At 35.6% G+C, this 17,080-nt stretch overlaps 2 protein-coding genes and 1 long non-coding RNA gene across 3 annotated transcripts; 2 read left to right on the forward strand and 1 right to left on the reverse strand.

Annotated features, from left to right (window-relative positions):
- The first annotated feature begins 508 nt into the window (after positions 1 to 508).
- On the forward strand, positions 509 to 1,171 carry LOC107765226 (uncharacterized). The gene is made up of 2 exons (XR_001643384.2): positions 509 to 636; positions 794 to 1,171. It is a non-coding gene; the product is annotated as an uncharacterized LOC107765226 (long non-coding RNA).
- A 3,886-nt stretch (positions 1,172 to 5,057) lies between these two features.
- On the reverse strand, positions 5,058 to 12,429 carry LOC107765225 (ubiquitin carboxyl-terminal hydrolase 27). The gene is made up of 10 exons (XM_016583851.2): positions 12,031 to 12,429; positions 11,592 to 11,715; positions 10,577 to 10,677; positions 10,238 to 10,468; positions 9,518 to 9,586; positions 9,302 to 9,430; positions 8,941 to 9,078; positions 8,547 to 8,609; positions 6,648 to 6,986; positions 5,058 to 5,425 (listed from the first exon to the last, which is right to left on the reverse strand). The coding sequence occupies exons 1-10, from the start codon at positions 12,292 to 12,294 to the stop codon at positions 5,156 to 5,158; spliced, it is 1,728 nt and encodes a 575-aa protein (XP_016439337.1). The 5' UTR covers positions 12,295 to 12,429; the 3' UTR covers positions 5,058 to 5,155.
- Positions 12,430 to 14,777: 2,348 nt separating this feature from the next.
- On the forward strand, positions 14,778 to 15,263 carry LOC142168302 (uncharacterized). The gene has a single exon (XM_075228965.1). The coding sequence runs from the start codon at positions 14,778 to 14,780 to the stop codon at positions 15,261 to 15,263; it is 486 nt and encodes a 161-aa protein (XP_075085066.1).
- The last annotated feature ends 1,817 nt before the right edge of the window (positions 15,264 to 17,080 follow it).

A 17,080-nucleotide genomic window follows, 5' to 3' on the forward strand; every position in this document is an offset into this window, starting at 1 on the left:
ATTTTTCAAATTAATTAGTCAAGCACAAACTGCTTCTCACCAAAAATACTTTTGAGAAAACACTTATGAGAAAAAACACTTCTCAAAATAAGCTAATTTTGAGTAGTTATAGCATTTTTGCACTTCTCAAAATAGTTATAGTATTTTTGAAACTTGGCCAAACATGCTATGACTCTCGGTAATTTCATGATTTAAAAGAAGAAGAAAAAAAACAAGAATCGTACAAACAGCAGACATGGCATATGGTTGTTGTTTTAAGAAATATTGTTTCTAACCTCAGTATAGTCATTCGTACAAGAGCTATATACACAAATAGTGAATACAACCATGCAAAGATTTCTCATGCAAAATGCTGATATTGAATCTATTGTCACCCCTCATAAGGGCCCTCATGCTATTCTCCAGGTACATAAATTAGCTACATGATTTGACATCTCTAAATTGATTGCCCAATTTTTCCAATCTATGTTGTCTATCTATAAATAATGAAAGAATTTGTATAAAACCCACAAAACATGCAGATATATCTCTATAATCAAAATTTTAGAACGTCAAAAATGGTTGTTTGTAACCAAAAAACGCATTGGTTCTTGGTCGTTTCCTTCTTGTTCTGCTTCTTCTTGATCACTTGTCAAGGTAAATAAAATCTATTTATTTATTTCTAGTTATCTCTCCTTGAATGGAGAAATAATCCATTTTTTCTAGAAAATATGTGCAAAGATCTTGTCATTAATCTAATCTAAGGTTTTTAAATTATTCTTCATATTCTTTTGTTTTATTTCTATATTTGCAGCTAGGAATTTACGAATAGATCGTTATGAAGTTCAAAAGAGTGACCAAGAAATCCTTGTAAAGAATGAAGAGCAATCAAACTATAGAGACTCGGTAGCAATAGACGTAGATTACACTCCAGCCGGAAAGAAACCTCCAATTCATAATTAGGATGGAAAAAGTTTACAAACTTGGAAGTTATATCCCGAGACGAATCCCGAATTTGAAGTCTTTTGATTCTGTTTTTATATGTGTCATTTTTTCTTGCACATATATAGTCCGAGCTAGACTCAGTGAATTTCTGTCAAGGTTTTTGAGAAATTTTCTTTGGGAGTAAGATGAATATAGAATGAATGTCGAAGAGATTATGTACATATATATATATACACATCTTTTGATGGATTATTTACAGGTTTTTACATTCATATGGATTTATGAAGTTTTTATGAAGATACACGAAGCTTCAAATAATAATATTGAGAGATGTTTATTTATTACTATTTGATAGTTTCACGAATTCAGATTTATTAAATACTCCTCTGAATTTGGTATCTATGTTATGAACAATGACTGCATTTTATTTGACTATCTCAGATGTATTTTCTCCTTTGTTGCATACTTACATTACATTTTTTACTTAGCAACTAGATAATTGGATGGTTGACTGTTTATGAACTCTTATTATTCTTTTGTTTGGAATAGAGAGAGGTAAAATAAGAGGAAAGTAAAAACTGAAAACAAACTCATGAACGATTAAAGAGACAGCTATAAAACTTCAAACAGCTTCAATTGGACAAGGACACAATTGTTCAGAGTTAAATATAATGTTACTATTCCAATTATAGTGCATTTATAGGGGTCGAAATATAAATGTGGAAGGCTTTATTTTTTCAAAGGAACAGATATCTCACCGATGAAAAACTGTAATCTTAAGGGGGCTAAGTGGATAAATGTCACGACCCAAAATCCGACTAGTCGTGATGGTACCTAACTCAACCCGCTAGGTAAGCCAATTATCAACTATCCAATTTCAATGAATTTAATAAGGCAATTAATTAAAAGAAAATATATGAAACCAATACATTTCCCTGAGAACTGGTAGTACAAATCATGAGCTTCTAAGATTAGAGTTTACAAAGGTGGTATGAAATAAATACATAATATGTTTGAAAAGTACATAAACAGAATTTTATGAATCTAAGGCTACCATGAACAAGAGGCACCTACAACCGGAACGCAGGTACACCTTCAGATCTAGCTCCCAACGAACACAGCAACATCAGCAACCAATTACATCTGCACGCAAGGTGCAGAAGTGTAGTATGAGTACAACTGACCACATGTACTCAATAAGTAACAAACATAACCTTAGGTTGAAAGTAGTGACGAGCTTGTACCAAGGTCAGGGTCCAGCTCCAATAACCAACAACAGTTCATAACAACATAAACCAAGTAATAAAAGAAGTAACTCAAAGAATAAATGCTCAGCTATATCATGATTTTTGAAAATAATTCTGCCTTTCCGGTGTATCAGTGAAAATCCAAATCGTTTACCAAAAATATAAGTAAGTTGAAAACAGTAATTTTCCCAAAAATCATTTCCACAATAAATAAGATGTTTCATTTTCTTTCCAGATAGCCAGTGAAAAATGCATCATTATGCCCATAGGCTAGTATGTGTGAGAAGTCATGAATAACGTGATACCGTACAGCATGAGGAAAATACATCTTTATGCATGTATGTCATGTGTGCATGTCAATGCGATGCAAATCAGTGATAAAGATCATATGCATACTCTCAGAGTATCATTTCACTCAGTCCCTCCAGTCACTCAGTCCTCCCAGTCACTCAGTTCTCAAAGGTCACTCAGTCCTCACAGTCACTCAGTCCTTCCAATCGCTCGGCACTCGGCACTCGGCACTTGCACTCAGTAGGTACCTGCGCTCACTGGGGGTGTGTACAGACTCCGGAGGGGCTCCTTCAGCCCAAGCGCTATAATCTGCACGGACAACTCACGTGTTGCACTGACAACTCACGTGCTATAGTATCAATATCTGTATCCGTACGGACAACTCACGTGTTATAATAAGCCAATCTGGCCTGCTGCGGCGGGTAGCCCGATCCCATAATAATAAAGTATATAAAGTCAATATGGCATGCTGCGTCGTGCAGCCCGATCCCATAATTATCCTCACAATCAGGCCCTCGGCCTCACTCAGTCATCAATCTTTCCAATCTCTCGGGCTCACAATGTCATGAAAATAGCCCGGAAATGATAATATGATGTATCAATAAATAACAACAAAGACTAAGATATGATATGCAATGAAATAAATATGACTGAGTATGAATTTTCAATTTAAAACAAATAATTCACAGCAATATGACATCTGTGGGTCCCAATAATACTGGCACATAGCCTCAACATGATTTTTAATATGATTCTCAGCTAAATTTTTTCAACACATAAAACTGCATGGAAAATGCCAAGATTATTTGACTACAAAATTCTACGGAACAATTACGTCATAATTTCTATAGTGCACGCCCACATGCCCGTCATCTAGCATGTGCGACACCTCCAAACAATTCACATAATACGTATATTCAGGGTTCATACCCTCAGCTCCAAGATTAGAAGAGTTACTTACTTCGAACAAGCCGGATTCAATGTCGAGCAAGCTAAACAATGCTCCAGAAATTCCATTATGCGCGTATCAACTTCCAAACGGCTCGAATCTAGTCACAATTAATTTGATTCAGTCAATAAAAATTATTATAATTAATTCCATAAGGAAATACTAATTTTCCAATAAAAAGCCGAAATTAACTCAAAAATCGCCCATGGGACCCACATCTCGGAACCCGACAAAAGTTACAAAATAAAAACGCCCCTTCAACCACGAGTCCAACCATACAAATTTTACTCAAATCCGACATCAACTCGACCCTCAAATCTTCAAATTAAACCAAGAGAATTTTCACAATTTTCCAACTTAATTCACCAATTAAATAGTTAAAAACAACCGTGGATTCGAGTAATTTGACCAATATTGAGTTAAGAACACTAACCCCGTTACTTTTCTTGAAAATCTCCCAAAAATCGCCTATTCTCGAGCTCCAAATCGGTAAAAATGTATATTCAGAACTTAAACTCTCTACCAAGTCACTTCTTCTATGCGCTCGCGGACCAACTCACGTGATCGCGAAGCACAAATTTTCATTGCCCAAAATTAACTCTACGCGATCGCGTAGAAGGAAACCAGTGACAGAAAACCAGATTCTTCAGCTCGAATGCAAAGTCCAAAATTGATTTGTTAGCCGTCTGAAACTCACCCGAGGCCCCCGTGACCTCAACCAGATACACCAACAAGTCCTAAAACATGATACGAACTTAGTCTCGAGCCGTCAACTCACATCAAACAACATCAAAAACATAAATCGTCACTCCAATTCAAGCCTAATGAAAAACTAACAATTTCCAACTTCTACCTTCACTGCCGAAACCTATCAAATCAAGTCCGATTGACCTCAAATTTTGCACACAAGTCATAAATGACATAATGGAGGTATTCTAATTTTCAGAATCGTATTCCGCTCCCGATATCAAAAAGTCAATCCCCCCGGTCAAACTTCCAAACTTAAATTTCTATTTTAGTCATTTCAAACCTAATTTAGCTACGGGCTTCCAAATAATTTTTCGGACACACTCCTAAATCAAAAATTACCATACAGAGCTATTGGAATCATCAAAACTCTATTACGGGGTCGTTTACACATAAGTTGGCATCCAGTCACTATTTTAACCTAAGCTTTAATCCTTGGATTTCATTCTTCCAAACTAACTCCGAAATACCTGAAAACCTAAACCGACAATTCACACAAGTCATAATACATCGTATGAAGATATTCAAAACTTCAAATAGTAGAAAGGAGCATAAATGCCCAAAACGACCGGTCGGGTCGTTACAATAAAAGAGAAAATTGAGAGGCTCGTGCAACTACTTTAGTTTATTATATTCAAAAGTTGCTAATTTGTTATTTCCATTTTTAAGAAGAAAATAATAGTAGTTACGCCTCAATTCATTTAAACTCTTCTTAGTCCAATATTATATAAAATAAAACTCGACAAAAAGAAAATGTTTATCTGCACTATAAATCTCTATATTTTTTACTGGCATATAAAATCTCTAACAAAATAATATTAATATTGGGGGGGGGGGGGATATGCCATACGTCTGAAATCATAAGCCAATAAAGAAAACAATAAAAATGGTCTAAAATGTAAAATCTGATTAAATTCAATAGGTTTGCCAGCTTCTGAGTTGCTAACACAAATTATTCAAGCTTACCACAAACAGCTACTACAACTCAGCAAAATTTTTAACAATCAGAAACTTTTTCATAGAATAGTAAGGTTGCCTCAGCATCTAGAACATCTTTCTCAGAAACACTATGCACGTCGGTGTCTGAGATGCAAAACCACTGATCAACAGCAGATCCCAGTAGTCCTGCAGGATAGTCTTCGATTATTTTTGCTGTCACTCGTCTGTAAACAGTGTAATGCCCGCTACCAACTCTTCCAAAGTGCTGCACCACAGAGGCTAGTCGGTACATGTGATGTCCGGTTAGTGTTATTGGGGAAGCTTCACGCTGCAACGCAAAAGATAGAGGAGCAACATCGAGTGAGATTCATACTGAGTGGATGTAACTAAGCTAGATAAACATGAAACTAGATTGCTGGGAGGTTTTTATGTACATATTTGTTCATCATGAAGCTCAAATCCTGAAAGCAAATAGTAATGTAATCCAAAGCTCATTTCAGGATAGAGAATTAAATGCACAATAATAGACCACAGTAAAAACTGTACAAACACAAAACGCTGAGTAATCTGTAAATGTTAAAAGGCTCCAACATTAGTCTCTATCTGTTCGCACGAGGTTAGTACTATAAGCCATAAGGAGACATCATGGTATTCTGTTTGATCCTTACAATGTGACTATGTTTGGTTCAACAAGGGGTGCGGAACTGTTATGGAGGGAGTGGACGAGTAAAATGAACACGAAACAGCAGAGCATAACAAGGAAAACATTGTTTCCCTACTTCTAAGTTAGTCTCCGTCCGTCCCTAAGAAGCTAGTACTGTAATTAGACATAGTTAAATTCTGGTTTGATCCTTAAAATATGACTGTTAGCTTCAAACGAAGTTAAGAAACTCCGGGACCAGATGGGAAGAAGTGATCAATAACCGTCTACTAGTTTCCTTTTGAAAAGCTTTTTATGCCTAATCGTGAATCAAGAGATTCACAAACGTTTGTCCAATGACAAGGATGGTATCTTTTTGTCTAATGCTCTCTTCTATGCCTCAATATCTAGCAAGTTGGGGTTAGCTATTTGAATCCTCACTGTCCATGTCGCTCCTTAAATTATCTACATAGTTTCTCCATTAGTTCCTCAGAATATCACAAAGTTTAAATGGAGCGACATGGACAATGAGGATTCAAATAGCCAACCCCAACTTGCAACGGATTGAAGCGTAGTTGTTGTATTCCTCAGACTATCACAAGATTGGAGTATAAACACAGTGATTAATTAGCAACAAGCCTCACATCCTGAGTTGAGATTTTCTGGACGGCAAGCATGACATATGAGTACTTTACTCAGGAAAAGTACTACTTGAAAGTTTCCCTCCAGCGATAGAGATCCCACTACCAACTTAAAGCTACACAGCGCAAATTCACTTCGAGAGTAGGTGGTCATGGAATGGATAGAATCATTATGCATATCAAACTTTAAGCATGAAGATTCAAATACACAGTAAAACCATGTAGCCCAATCATTGAGATTATCTACCTAAGGCGAGCAACCAACCAACCTGATTTTCAGAATGTGGAGGCAGCTGATTTAAGCTCGTCTCCTTGTAGCCTTCTGTCTCGAGCAAAGTTGATATTGACTTTGGTGTGTTAACACCACATTTATTTGAGATACACAAATCAGCCGTATCTTCTACTTCTGTAGAATACTTTCTTTCACTCTGGGTACTGCAATTTAACATCTCGTTATTATCCTGCAGATTTAAGTAATTAAACAAAGGGAAAGACTGCTGCTGATGCTTTATTTTCCCTATTTGCAGTTTCTCTTCCCAATTCTTTGTCCCCACTCCATTCTTCACAAAGGGAGCCAAGTCCAAAATCAATGGAAACGAAATATGTCCCTGAACACAAAATTCAAACATCGAAGATTTAAAACGCAGCAAAATGCACCAAAGCATAGAATAAGATTTCAACATCAAAGAACAACTCCATATTTAGGTTGTCCCCTAGGTTCAGAGATGAACATCTGGGTGACGATAGAAATTACGTAGTAATTGAAGTCAGTAGGTCCAAGGCTACAGTCAAGATTTAGAAGCCAAATGGTGTAGTTCTGAAAGTTTGAAGTTGGTCCTACGCAACTAGAAAGCTGATATAGCATTCAAACATACGAAAGAAAGGAATGATCTTCTAAAGAGATGGACATAATCTTGGGACAGCCAAAAGTAGATAGGGGTGTCCTCTATTTCTGTTGGAGGATTCTGTAACTGTGCAATAGGGCATAGAAAATGCATCTATAATAACATCCTTATTTTGGATAGGCAACTGTGGTAACGTTTCTCATTAGAAGCATCTCTATCCAAGCAACTTCTTTAGGAACGGTATACAGAGTCAAGATCTGAAGATAAACTGCAAATCTAAAAAAGAACAAGGTTAGGTAACGTATATGCAAGGGTGAGTTCAACTTGAAACACAAGGGGAAAAGAAAAAAAGAGAAAGTAACATCACTCAGTGAACCCAATAGGCAGGAGCAGCCAGTAAATGGAAACTTCAGAATCCGACATGAAAGAAATCAAAAAGACCAGAGTCTTCTAACTGGTTCAAATCAATCTATAAAAGAGGAGGTAAGGCATTTCCTGGGGCGAGAATGGTAAGAACAACAAACAAAAAAGAACAAATAAGACAGGGCTAAGAGTTGAATGAAGTAAAAAACAAAGTGCATGATGCAAGCAAGCCATGAATCATTCTAGGCATACCATATGCTAAAATTGGGTAAGCTTTTTCTTCTAGTCTTATATAGAACAGAGTAGGCCACAACACATTCGTGCTGTCTTGCGAAGACATTAGCTATTAAGGGAAAAGCAGGAAACTGACAAAGGAGAACGACAGTGACAGAGATCATTATGGAGACGTGATGCATAACCAAGATTGAATATTAATTGATTTTGGAGAGGGATGTTCTAAGTAATGCAGAGACTACTCTACAGATGAGGATTCCAATGATTCCAATTAGACAACGGAAATGCAGAAAGCAGCTAGATCATATATAGAGTAGCAGAAATTTAAGGACTTAGAAAGTTCATAGGCATCTCATGGGGATCTTATGAGGACAGACGGGGCAATCAGTAACGCAAACTGAAAATAGATGGCTAGGTAATTGAAACAAATGAAGTGTCAAACAAAAAAGAGGGGAATTAATCAACAAGAGCAGGAAATAAAAAGGTTGAAGTGCAACATAAACTATGACAGGATATAGGTGAATGGAAAATCAATAACAGTGGATGAAACAGTCTATGTTCAAGTACACTATGCCGTCTACCAGAACCTCATCTGGGGGTGTTCCTTCTTATTTTCTTTGTTCTTTTTCTGATGAAAGGTGATATTTACCTCATGTGCTGGTGTTCTTGTTCTAATAAATATCTACTTATCAAATGAACAAAAACTGTATGCCAAAATATCAGTACCTGAAGTTTGACCAGTTCTCCAAATACGTTTATAGAAGCGCGTTGTAAATGAAGACAGAGAACCTGCAACGTGGCACAACTGTAAGCACATGCAAAAAAAAGACAACAAATAGCAATACACGACAAAACCATTAAATGACTAAGAGCTGAAGCACCAAGTCTTAAAATTGAATCATGTTTGGATATCAAGAAACTAGTCCCTCGTTAGATCATTCTCCTCTGATCCTAAATTTAGTAGCATGTAAGCACTTAACAACGTTATTGCTTGCCCACCCTTATTTTCCTCCCTTTTGATTTTGTTGACAGCTATGTGGTCAATCCTTTCAATGAAGTAAATAACCTGTTTTTAGCACTTTCAGTTCTTATTTGAAGAAAATGGCACTACCAACCATACCTTAGGACTCCGGCCAATACTGAGTTGCTTGAAAGTGCGTGAGAAGTTATTTGACCATGGTAATCTTGCAAGGCATGCTAGCTCTTTGCAATCACATGAATCTTCCTCATTGCACAGCTTAAGTTTTTCAACTATAGCCTGAGAACAAATTGCTTCTAGTTATACAGATACTAGAAAAGGACCACAAATTTGTTAAAAACAGAAACCTCAGAGGGGAACCAGTGACCAAATTCCCACCAAATGGAGGAATATTAGAGAAATGTTACCTAGGCCATATAAGCTCTTTTCAACCTATAGACTATAGCCACAAACTTCAAGGTTAAGATAGTATGCTAAACTAAGATCTCTTAACCAAGATTACCTCATTTTCATCCATGGCAGAGACAAACTTTACGGCAGCAATATGCCAACAGTGGCTGCACTTATAGTTTTCAAGTTTTTCTGCAACAAAGAACTGCTTCAGGCAATGCTCCACGGAACACCCCGGCATCTAACATTTTATTTGCAGAAAGAATCACCATGAATATGGAATCAAATTAAGGCACATAAACATATGACAATAGAGTTTTAAACTTACGACAGCCCCACTGCTGCTTAACACTGGTACAAGATGCAAGCTATGAAACAACTGAAAATCCAGAGAGATCTGAAGAAAAACAACAGAACGTGAATAAGTCAATTAAGGAATGAAGATCCAGAAGATATAGCGCAAATCCAAAGGTAAAGAGATCATAATACATGATATCATTAAATTTACAGCTTACTTTACAAAGTAAAAGGTCCAACCTTGAAACTCATATATAGTCTCGTTAGCTCCACTTACAAGATAATGACCTAAATGGTAGAATTTTGCCATATATTATGCACGGAAGAAGGACTAAAAACTATTGAAGCGGCATGTTGATGAGAAAATAAGAGTACTTTCACAATCATATCCTCCAAGGAAGTTAAAGAGCAAAGCCAGCAAAACTAGAGACAAAATCATCCAAAAAGACCTAATAAGATGGCATAAAATGTAAGATAGGACTCTTTATTAAGTTTTAACTTACAACGTACTATTGATATCCATTAGTTAATGGTTTTCTTGATAACTTCTCCATTAGTTAATAATATCTTCCCTTTTACAGCAACTTGAAACCAAAGGCTCAGATTGCATGTGTGCCTAAGCTAGCAGTGCAAAGCAACTACATAATCTTCCTTGTAAATATAGCAAACATGTTCCATGATGTGCAGAAAGAAACAGCAGTTGGATAATTGAATTGTATGATTGTAAATGTTCTTTCAAGTACCATTCAACCTGAAACGAACAACTTTGGCAGGTTAAAAAGCTACCAAGAATCCCATCAAAAGGTCCAAGAAAACTTTGCTGCCATCTCTCCTGTTCGCTTTCTCCTTCCATCCTTTGCATAACAATCCTACAATTAGGAAGTGTAGCTACATCCGCCAAAGAGCTGTGATCATGAACATAAGATTCTGACAATTCGGCTCTTAAAGAAGATAAAAGATGGGAGAGTGCTTCCTCTGCATCCTACACTTCAAAAATATGTTAGTTAATACACTAATCAAAAATATGTTAGTTAATACACTAATACTAGTGATGAACTGATGATTGTCCGAATACGAAGAAAATAATTACCTGCTGGCTAGTTAGATTAAAATTAGGAATGTAACTAGTCATGGCATGCATCAATCTCCGTGGACTTAGAACAGCTCTTCCATGTCGTGCAATACATAATTCTGCAAAACATCACAACAATCTTCTCATTAAACATTTAACATTACTTGTGATAGGGAGGAGTCTTACCCTTCACGTTTACTTCTTGAAGCAAAAAGTATCTCTGATTAGGAGTAACAAACGTAAAAGAGTGGACATCTTCACTCTCCCGTAGGTAAGAGGAGGTAAGTACCGATACCCTAAAGCGCTTCCTAATAAATTTTTTTTATATCAATTCACAATGTAGGGTCAATCCCTAACCAATTCCCCCCACCCCAAAAATACCTCAAGGCAGCTTTTCCTAAGAAGATGATTTATACATAATTCAACAGAACCATGGTTCCAAGATATTATCCGGGGCAAAAGCGGATTAAGTATTCTAACCAAAAGATTGAAGCTTTCAACTTCTTCCCCCTAATCTCAGAGACTAACAAATCAAGATAAATACCTCATACCTTCCCTTAAGGGCTACAACTCTCTTCGTTGTAATAACTATTCCAGAATAAGAAGATATACAAGAAGAATCCAACCCAATTTCAAAAACACAAACTCTCCTTTTCCTGACAAAATCAAACATAAAATGCTGGAATGATATAAACAATACAGTCGCCATTTCCAACTTGCAGCTTTTTGGTCTTTCATATAACTACAAGCATCCATTCTCTTCTTGGTAGTGCTCGCCACACCCTTCGACGTATAACCATTCTGTGCATACTCGGCTGTGCTTCATCAATCCATAATTAGCTAAAATGCAATTAACCGATCTAAAACATCATGCTTTTATGCCTTAAACTCTACCTCCCTATCAGTTCTACAAGCACAAGATTTTCTCCATTTTCATTTAGTATCCAAGTTTGCATTTGAGTAGAACTCAAATAGTTGTCTATTCATACAAGTCCAACCAACATAATTCTACAATGTCAAACTTCAAACACACCTTGTACGAGCGAAGCCAAAGCAGCAATAACTGGCAAGTCTACACTTCCTTCCATTGATGAACCCTCACATTCTTCCACAACTTGCTCAAGAAATTTGCTAAAGCTCTTACAGCTAGCTAAAGCCTGATCCCAAAAACAAAAATCAAACCTTTATCAAATATATTCATCAAAAACCGCATGCTTACAAAAATTAAGACTAACCAATCAGAAATAAATTTGCTAAAACTCAGACAGCCAGCTAAAAAATAAACATCTATTCAAGTATATTCACAAAATCCCTCTTATTTACAATAACTAAAACAACAAATTTAACAAAACTCAAGAAAAGATGGATTTAGTATATTCATCAAAAACCTCTTATTTATAATAATTGAGACAACCCCATTAACCAAATTCAAGAAAAGGTAGATTTTATAAATTAAAAAATCTGATCTTTACCTGTAAAACAACATTCAGGAAGCAATTATTTCCAAGATTTTGCAATCCAGGTATTGTCCAATAATAACTGTTCGAACTATGCTTCTCTGATACCATGAAGTTTCTGAGTTTGCCATCTTTAATTGCAAATATGAAACCAGCAACACTTAGTAGAGTAGCAGCAACTGAGACTTGAACCCCATGAGCAGTGACCCAATGGGATTTAAACCCATGTTTGAATTTGTTTACAAGCGAATAAGAATCTATATTTCCATGAATTTTCATTGTTATAGTATTGTCAATTTCCAAAATTTTGTAGGAGATATCTGATCTCTATTTCAAGACCTTGTTTATGGAAGAGTAATAAGAATTCATAGAGCAGTGGCAGGTTAAACCCCTCATAGTCCTCATGGCCGCTTCGTTTTCCGCTTCTTTTTTCCTTTTTTTGTTGCCATTTTCTGCTTATTGTAAATTTGCCTTTTTCTATTCCTTAGGAAAAATATAAATAAAATGGAGTGATGAAAATGAGAATGGTCAGTCCCTCTATCTGATTTTATTTCACTTTTTTGGTTAAGTAATAGTCATTTGTTTGTTCTAGTTTGTTTTGATACGAAATTTAAGGGAAAAAAGATGAGTAAAACTTACGAATATTAAATATGTCGTAATATTTAATTATGTAAAAAATTAACTTAAATAATCACTCACTCAACGACTTAAACTTAAAAAAAAAAACTGACAAATGTATAATATTTATATTATTTATGTCTAATATGTATTTAATCGTATATAATAAGTATATAATCTATTATCGGTTAGTAAAAGTAACAGTAAACCTCGTCCAACTATTTATTACAAGATGTTTAAAACGTGTAATCTTAAACAATTGTTATAATATTTATGTTATTATAAAAGCTTATTACGAAAAAGATACGTTATTTTTGAACGAATTAATAAAAATTAATGTGCAAATCAACATCCTTTAACGTACACAAATATGAAGAACCAACATACGAGAGATGTAATATCTCTTGATCTCTTGAACTAGTGGGTTTTTAAAAATGAGAAAGGTATGTCGCTCAATATGATTTCATTCCTTTTTTTTAAGGTCAAATAGTAGTAAAATATATGTATTTATGCAGTGCAGAATTGTGCAAAATGACACTTAGAGCCCGTTTGGATATAAGAAAAAATTTATTTTTTTCGAAATTTTTTTACTTTTTTTCGAAATCAGTGTTTGGCCATAAATTTTTAAATTTTCACTTGAACATGAATTTTGGAATTTTTTCGAAAATTTAAAAAACTCCAAAAAACTATTTTTCAAATTTTTACTCAGATCACTCACAAAACTTCAAAAATAACTCAAAATTATATTCATGTCCAAACACAACTCTAGTTTTCAAATACCATTTTCACTTGAAAAAAAAAAATCACTTTTTCCGGAATTCTACCATTCTTATGTCCAAACACCCACTTAATATCTATTACTACTTCCATCCCGTCGTTCAAATTTCGAAAGTCAAAATGAGCTTCTTTTTTTTGTTGTATTTTTATATGTTCTGGATTGTTATAATATTGTGACTTACAATATCTTTTACATAGTTTTTATATGTGTATATTTGCTTTCAAAAAAGCTAACGTTTTATGTCTGAATTCATAGTCAAAATTAAAAATTTGAACTCTCAAAATTTGAACAGCGCCACATAAATTAGGACATATGGAATAATATGATAAACCAATATATAAGTTGGAGTGTAACCATGAATTTTGAAAAATGCCATATGACTAATTCCATCGTATCAAATTTGCAAAAGCACTACGTAAGCAAGTAGAACACCCTGAACTGCTATTCATGATCAGGTCATGCATTATGGAATCAAATTTTTTCATATAATCCAAAATATTATGTTACCAAAAAAGTACTAAGCCATCGGGACGAGGCCAGATTTTTCATTGGGAATTCAGCTTTGTAGACGTAGGCTAGACCACATTTTTATTTCAAGTCAAGATATTCAACCCTTATATTTATCATGAATTTTATTATTTTAACTTGTAATATACATATCTAAATAAGTAAATTTTTTTAGGAAGGGTATTATTTGAACTCCCTTACTTCTAGACCGCCTATACTAAACAAGTAGTAGAAACCTGAATGACAATTCAGGTAATACATGTTGGAGTCAAATTTTGTTGGAGCTAAAGACTAGTTGGGCCACACATGTTTAAGTGATGGGCCTCGTGTAGTCATTTATATTTTAGGCCCAGTGTAAATCAATGTACCCGGCCCACTTTGTATATATTAGTGCTTTGTATATTGTAAAGACTAAGACTTCCATTTTTTACACAATAAATAAAATCCTTCTGTAATATTTCTCTCTTTACGACGATTACCAGAACTAGGGTTAGGTGTTCTTCGATTCTTCAGAAATTCATCATGAATCTGAATGTTTGCACGTATCAGAGCCACTGAAGATAGATCGGACCTAGTGCCTTGATTCTACGATGGTTTTGTTTGATGATTCTATTATTTTCCGGTGGGTTGACTATCTGTCTACTGTAGCTTTCGAACGGCGATTTTTTTTAGACTTTCTCTCTTACTAGATATTGAGGTACTGAACTCTATTTGTTTTCAAGTATTTGGCGAAGTTTTTAGCATTGTTCTTTTGCTTTCGTGTTCTCTATGTAGCCTGTTTGTTAGAGTGTGGGTATCGCATTTTAAAACCCTAATTTTGGCCTATTGTGAGTTGTGTTTTACCTGTAATTTGGGTTCTATGGATTCGACATCGAATTATGAAGATAGTTCTGTTAGTGGTGACGATTCTACTGTACCTCCTTCTTCACCTTTGTTCCTTCTGTCGTCCGACTCACCGGGTACAATGTTGGTTTCTACGATCTTTGATGGTACTGGTTATAAAAGTTGGAGCATGAGTATGTTGTTAGGTTTGTCTTGTAAAAATAAATTGGGGATGATTAAAGGCACGATTTTGGGGCCTAGTCCTGCTTTTCCTTTATTTGAGCCCGAGACTAAATGTAACGACATGGTAGTTGCTTGGATTCTTAAAAGTTTGGATCGAGAGATTGGAGAGACTATTATGCACACTAAATCAGCAGAGAAATTATGGAATGAGATTGAGAAGAGGTTTGATCAGGCGAGTAGAATTAAGATCTATCAAATTAGAAAGGAGATTTTATCCATTTCTCAAGGAACATCTAGCATTTCTACATATGTTAACAGAATTAAGAAGCTATGGGACTAGCTTTCCTTTTATATTTTCTATCATGACTGTGTTTTTGGTTGTAAGGAAGGGTGTCAGAAATTAGATGAAGATCAAAAGGTTCATCACTCAATGATTCCTACTCCACAATTAGGCGTAGTATTTTTCTAGTGAAACCATTACCCGATGTGGATAGTGTTTACACTATGCTTGTGAATGATGAGAGTCATCCACAGTTCAAGCTGCCATTCCATCATTCAATTCTGATTTTATGGCATTCTCTACTGCCACACAACACACAGAGAAGCCTTACACTCAAAGAGTAAACTTTGATTCCACTAGGAAGGGCAATTTGATATGTAGATATTGCAAGAAGCACGGCCACTCAATTAAAGAGTGCTTCAAATTGCATGTGTTCCTGTCACGCCCCGAAATCGAGGAGCGTGACCGGCACTCAACCGAGTGAACCCGGCCGAGTAAGCCTGTCAGATATTCCTTCTACCCAGACTCGTTCATGAAATAAGAGGAGATGTACTCCATTAATCAACCACTAAAAAGATTTTATTAATAACTTCCATTTAGTTCCCATTAGCAGCTCCATTCATAATGTCCAAAATATTACAAGTTTATAGATATAATGAAAAACATGTTTTCCAAATACCAACATTTCTAGTTTAATCCCCAACATCAAATACCACCCACAAACTATCTACAGAACCTCTAAGTACAATAGAAGAGAAATATGAAAAAGTCGGCAACAAGGCCCCGGCTATACCTCAACCACAAAGTACATGAGAAACAAAAGATACATAGCCCCGAAATGAAGTGGGGCTCACCAAATCAGCTGAAAAGAGTGTACTGCTATCACTGATCAATGTCGCCTGCTGTAAAATCACCTGCATCCATTAAAGATGCAGCGCCCCCGGCAAAAAGGATGTTAGTACCGTCGAATAGCACTAGTATGTATAGCTAAAAGTCCTCTTTCAAAATAGAATGCCCTATAAGAAAAGGCAACACATAGAAACAGCAAGTCACAATCAACAATATCCAAATGTCCAGTTAAAACATAATAATTTTCAAAATACGAACTTCATATACAATTTTGGTTGGGAGATCATTAGCACCGATATACAACCGTCTTTGTTAGCACGGAGTCCGATCACACCCGATCGGCTAGTCCATCTCCCCACGAATAATGTGGTTTGACATGTGATGCAAAAGAAAGTTGTTACCAAGAGTAGTACCACCATGTGCGCAACATGACGTCCGATCTCCACCCGATCAACTAGGTCGCCTTCCCACATATGCCGTGTGGGTTGAATTTTCTAATCCACAATTGTTACCAGTTTCATCCTAATTAAGGGTAATAATATCACAATTTCTCCAATATTTCAAATTTATCTCAAATAAGGGGAATAATCACAATCCACACCTACACCAACACGTGTAGTTTCAGGTGTGGGCCTTATGACCCACCCTTCCTCGATTTTGCTAATAATGCTCCCAAAAATATTTTTGATTTGATTTGCACACAGAGGTGTAACATAAATACAATTGTACTAACCTCAATATCTTTCACATTGTATAGATTCTCATTAGTATTTTCAGTCATTCACAACGACAATATTTCCTTAGCTCATTTGGCCATTCACAAGATTCTTTATTCCTGGCATGATGGTCGTATTTCACATTCCACACTTTCACTTCTTTCAATTTTAAAGATCACCATCAAATATCAGCATATAGAATATTTCGGAAATCACAACTTTAAGTTTATTAGAAATGAACAATTTAAGCACAATAGATTTCTTTCCGATAAATGGAGTAAAATAATTGGCAATTGATGCGCAAGTTAAAAT

The sequence above is a fragment of the Nicotiana tabacum genome, chromosome 13, assembly GCF_000715075.1.
Source record: "Nicotiana tabacum cultivar K326 chromosome 13, ASM71507v2, whole genome shotgun sequence".
Taxonomy (NCBI): domain Eukaryota; kingdom Viridiplantae; phylum Streptophyta; class Magnoliopsida; order Solanales; family Solanaceae; genus Nicotiana; species Nicotiana tabacum.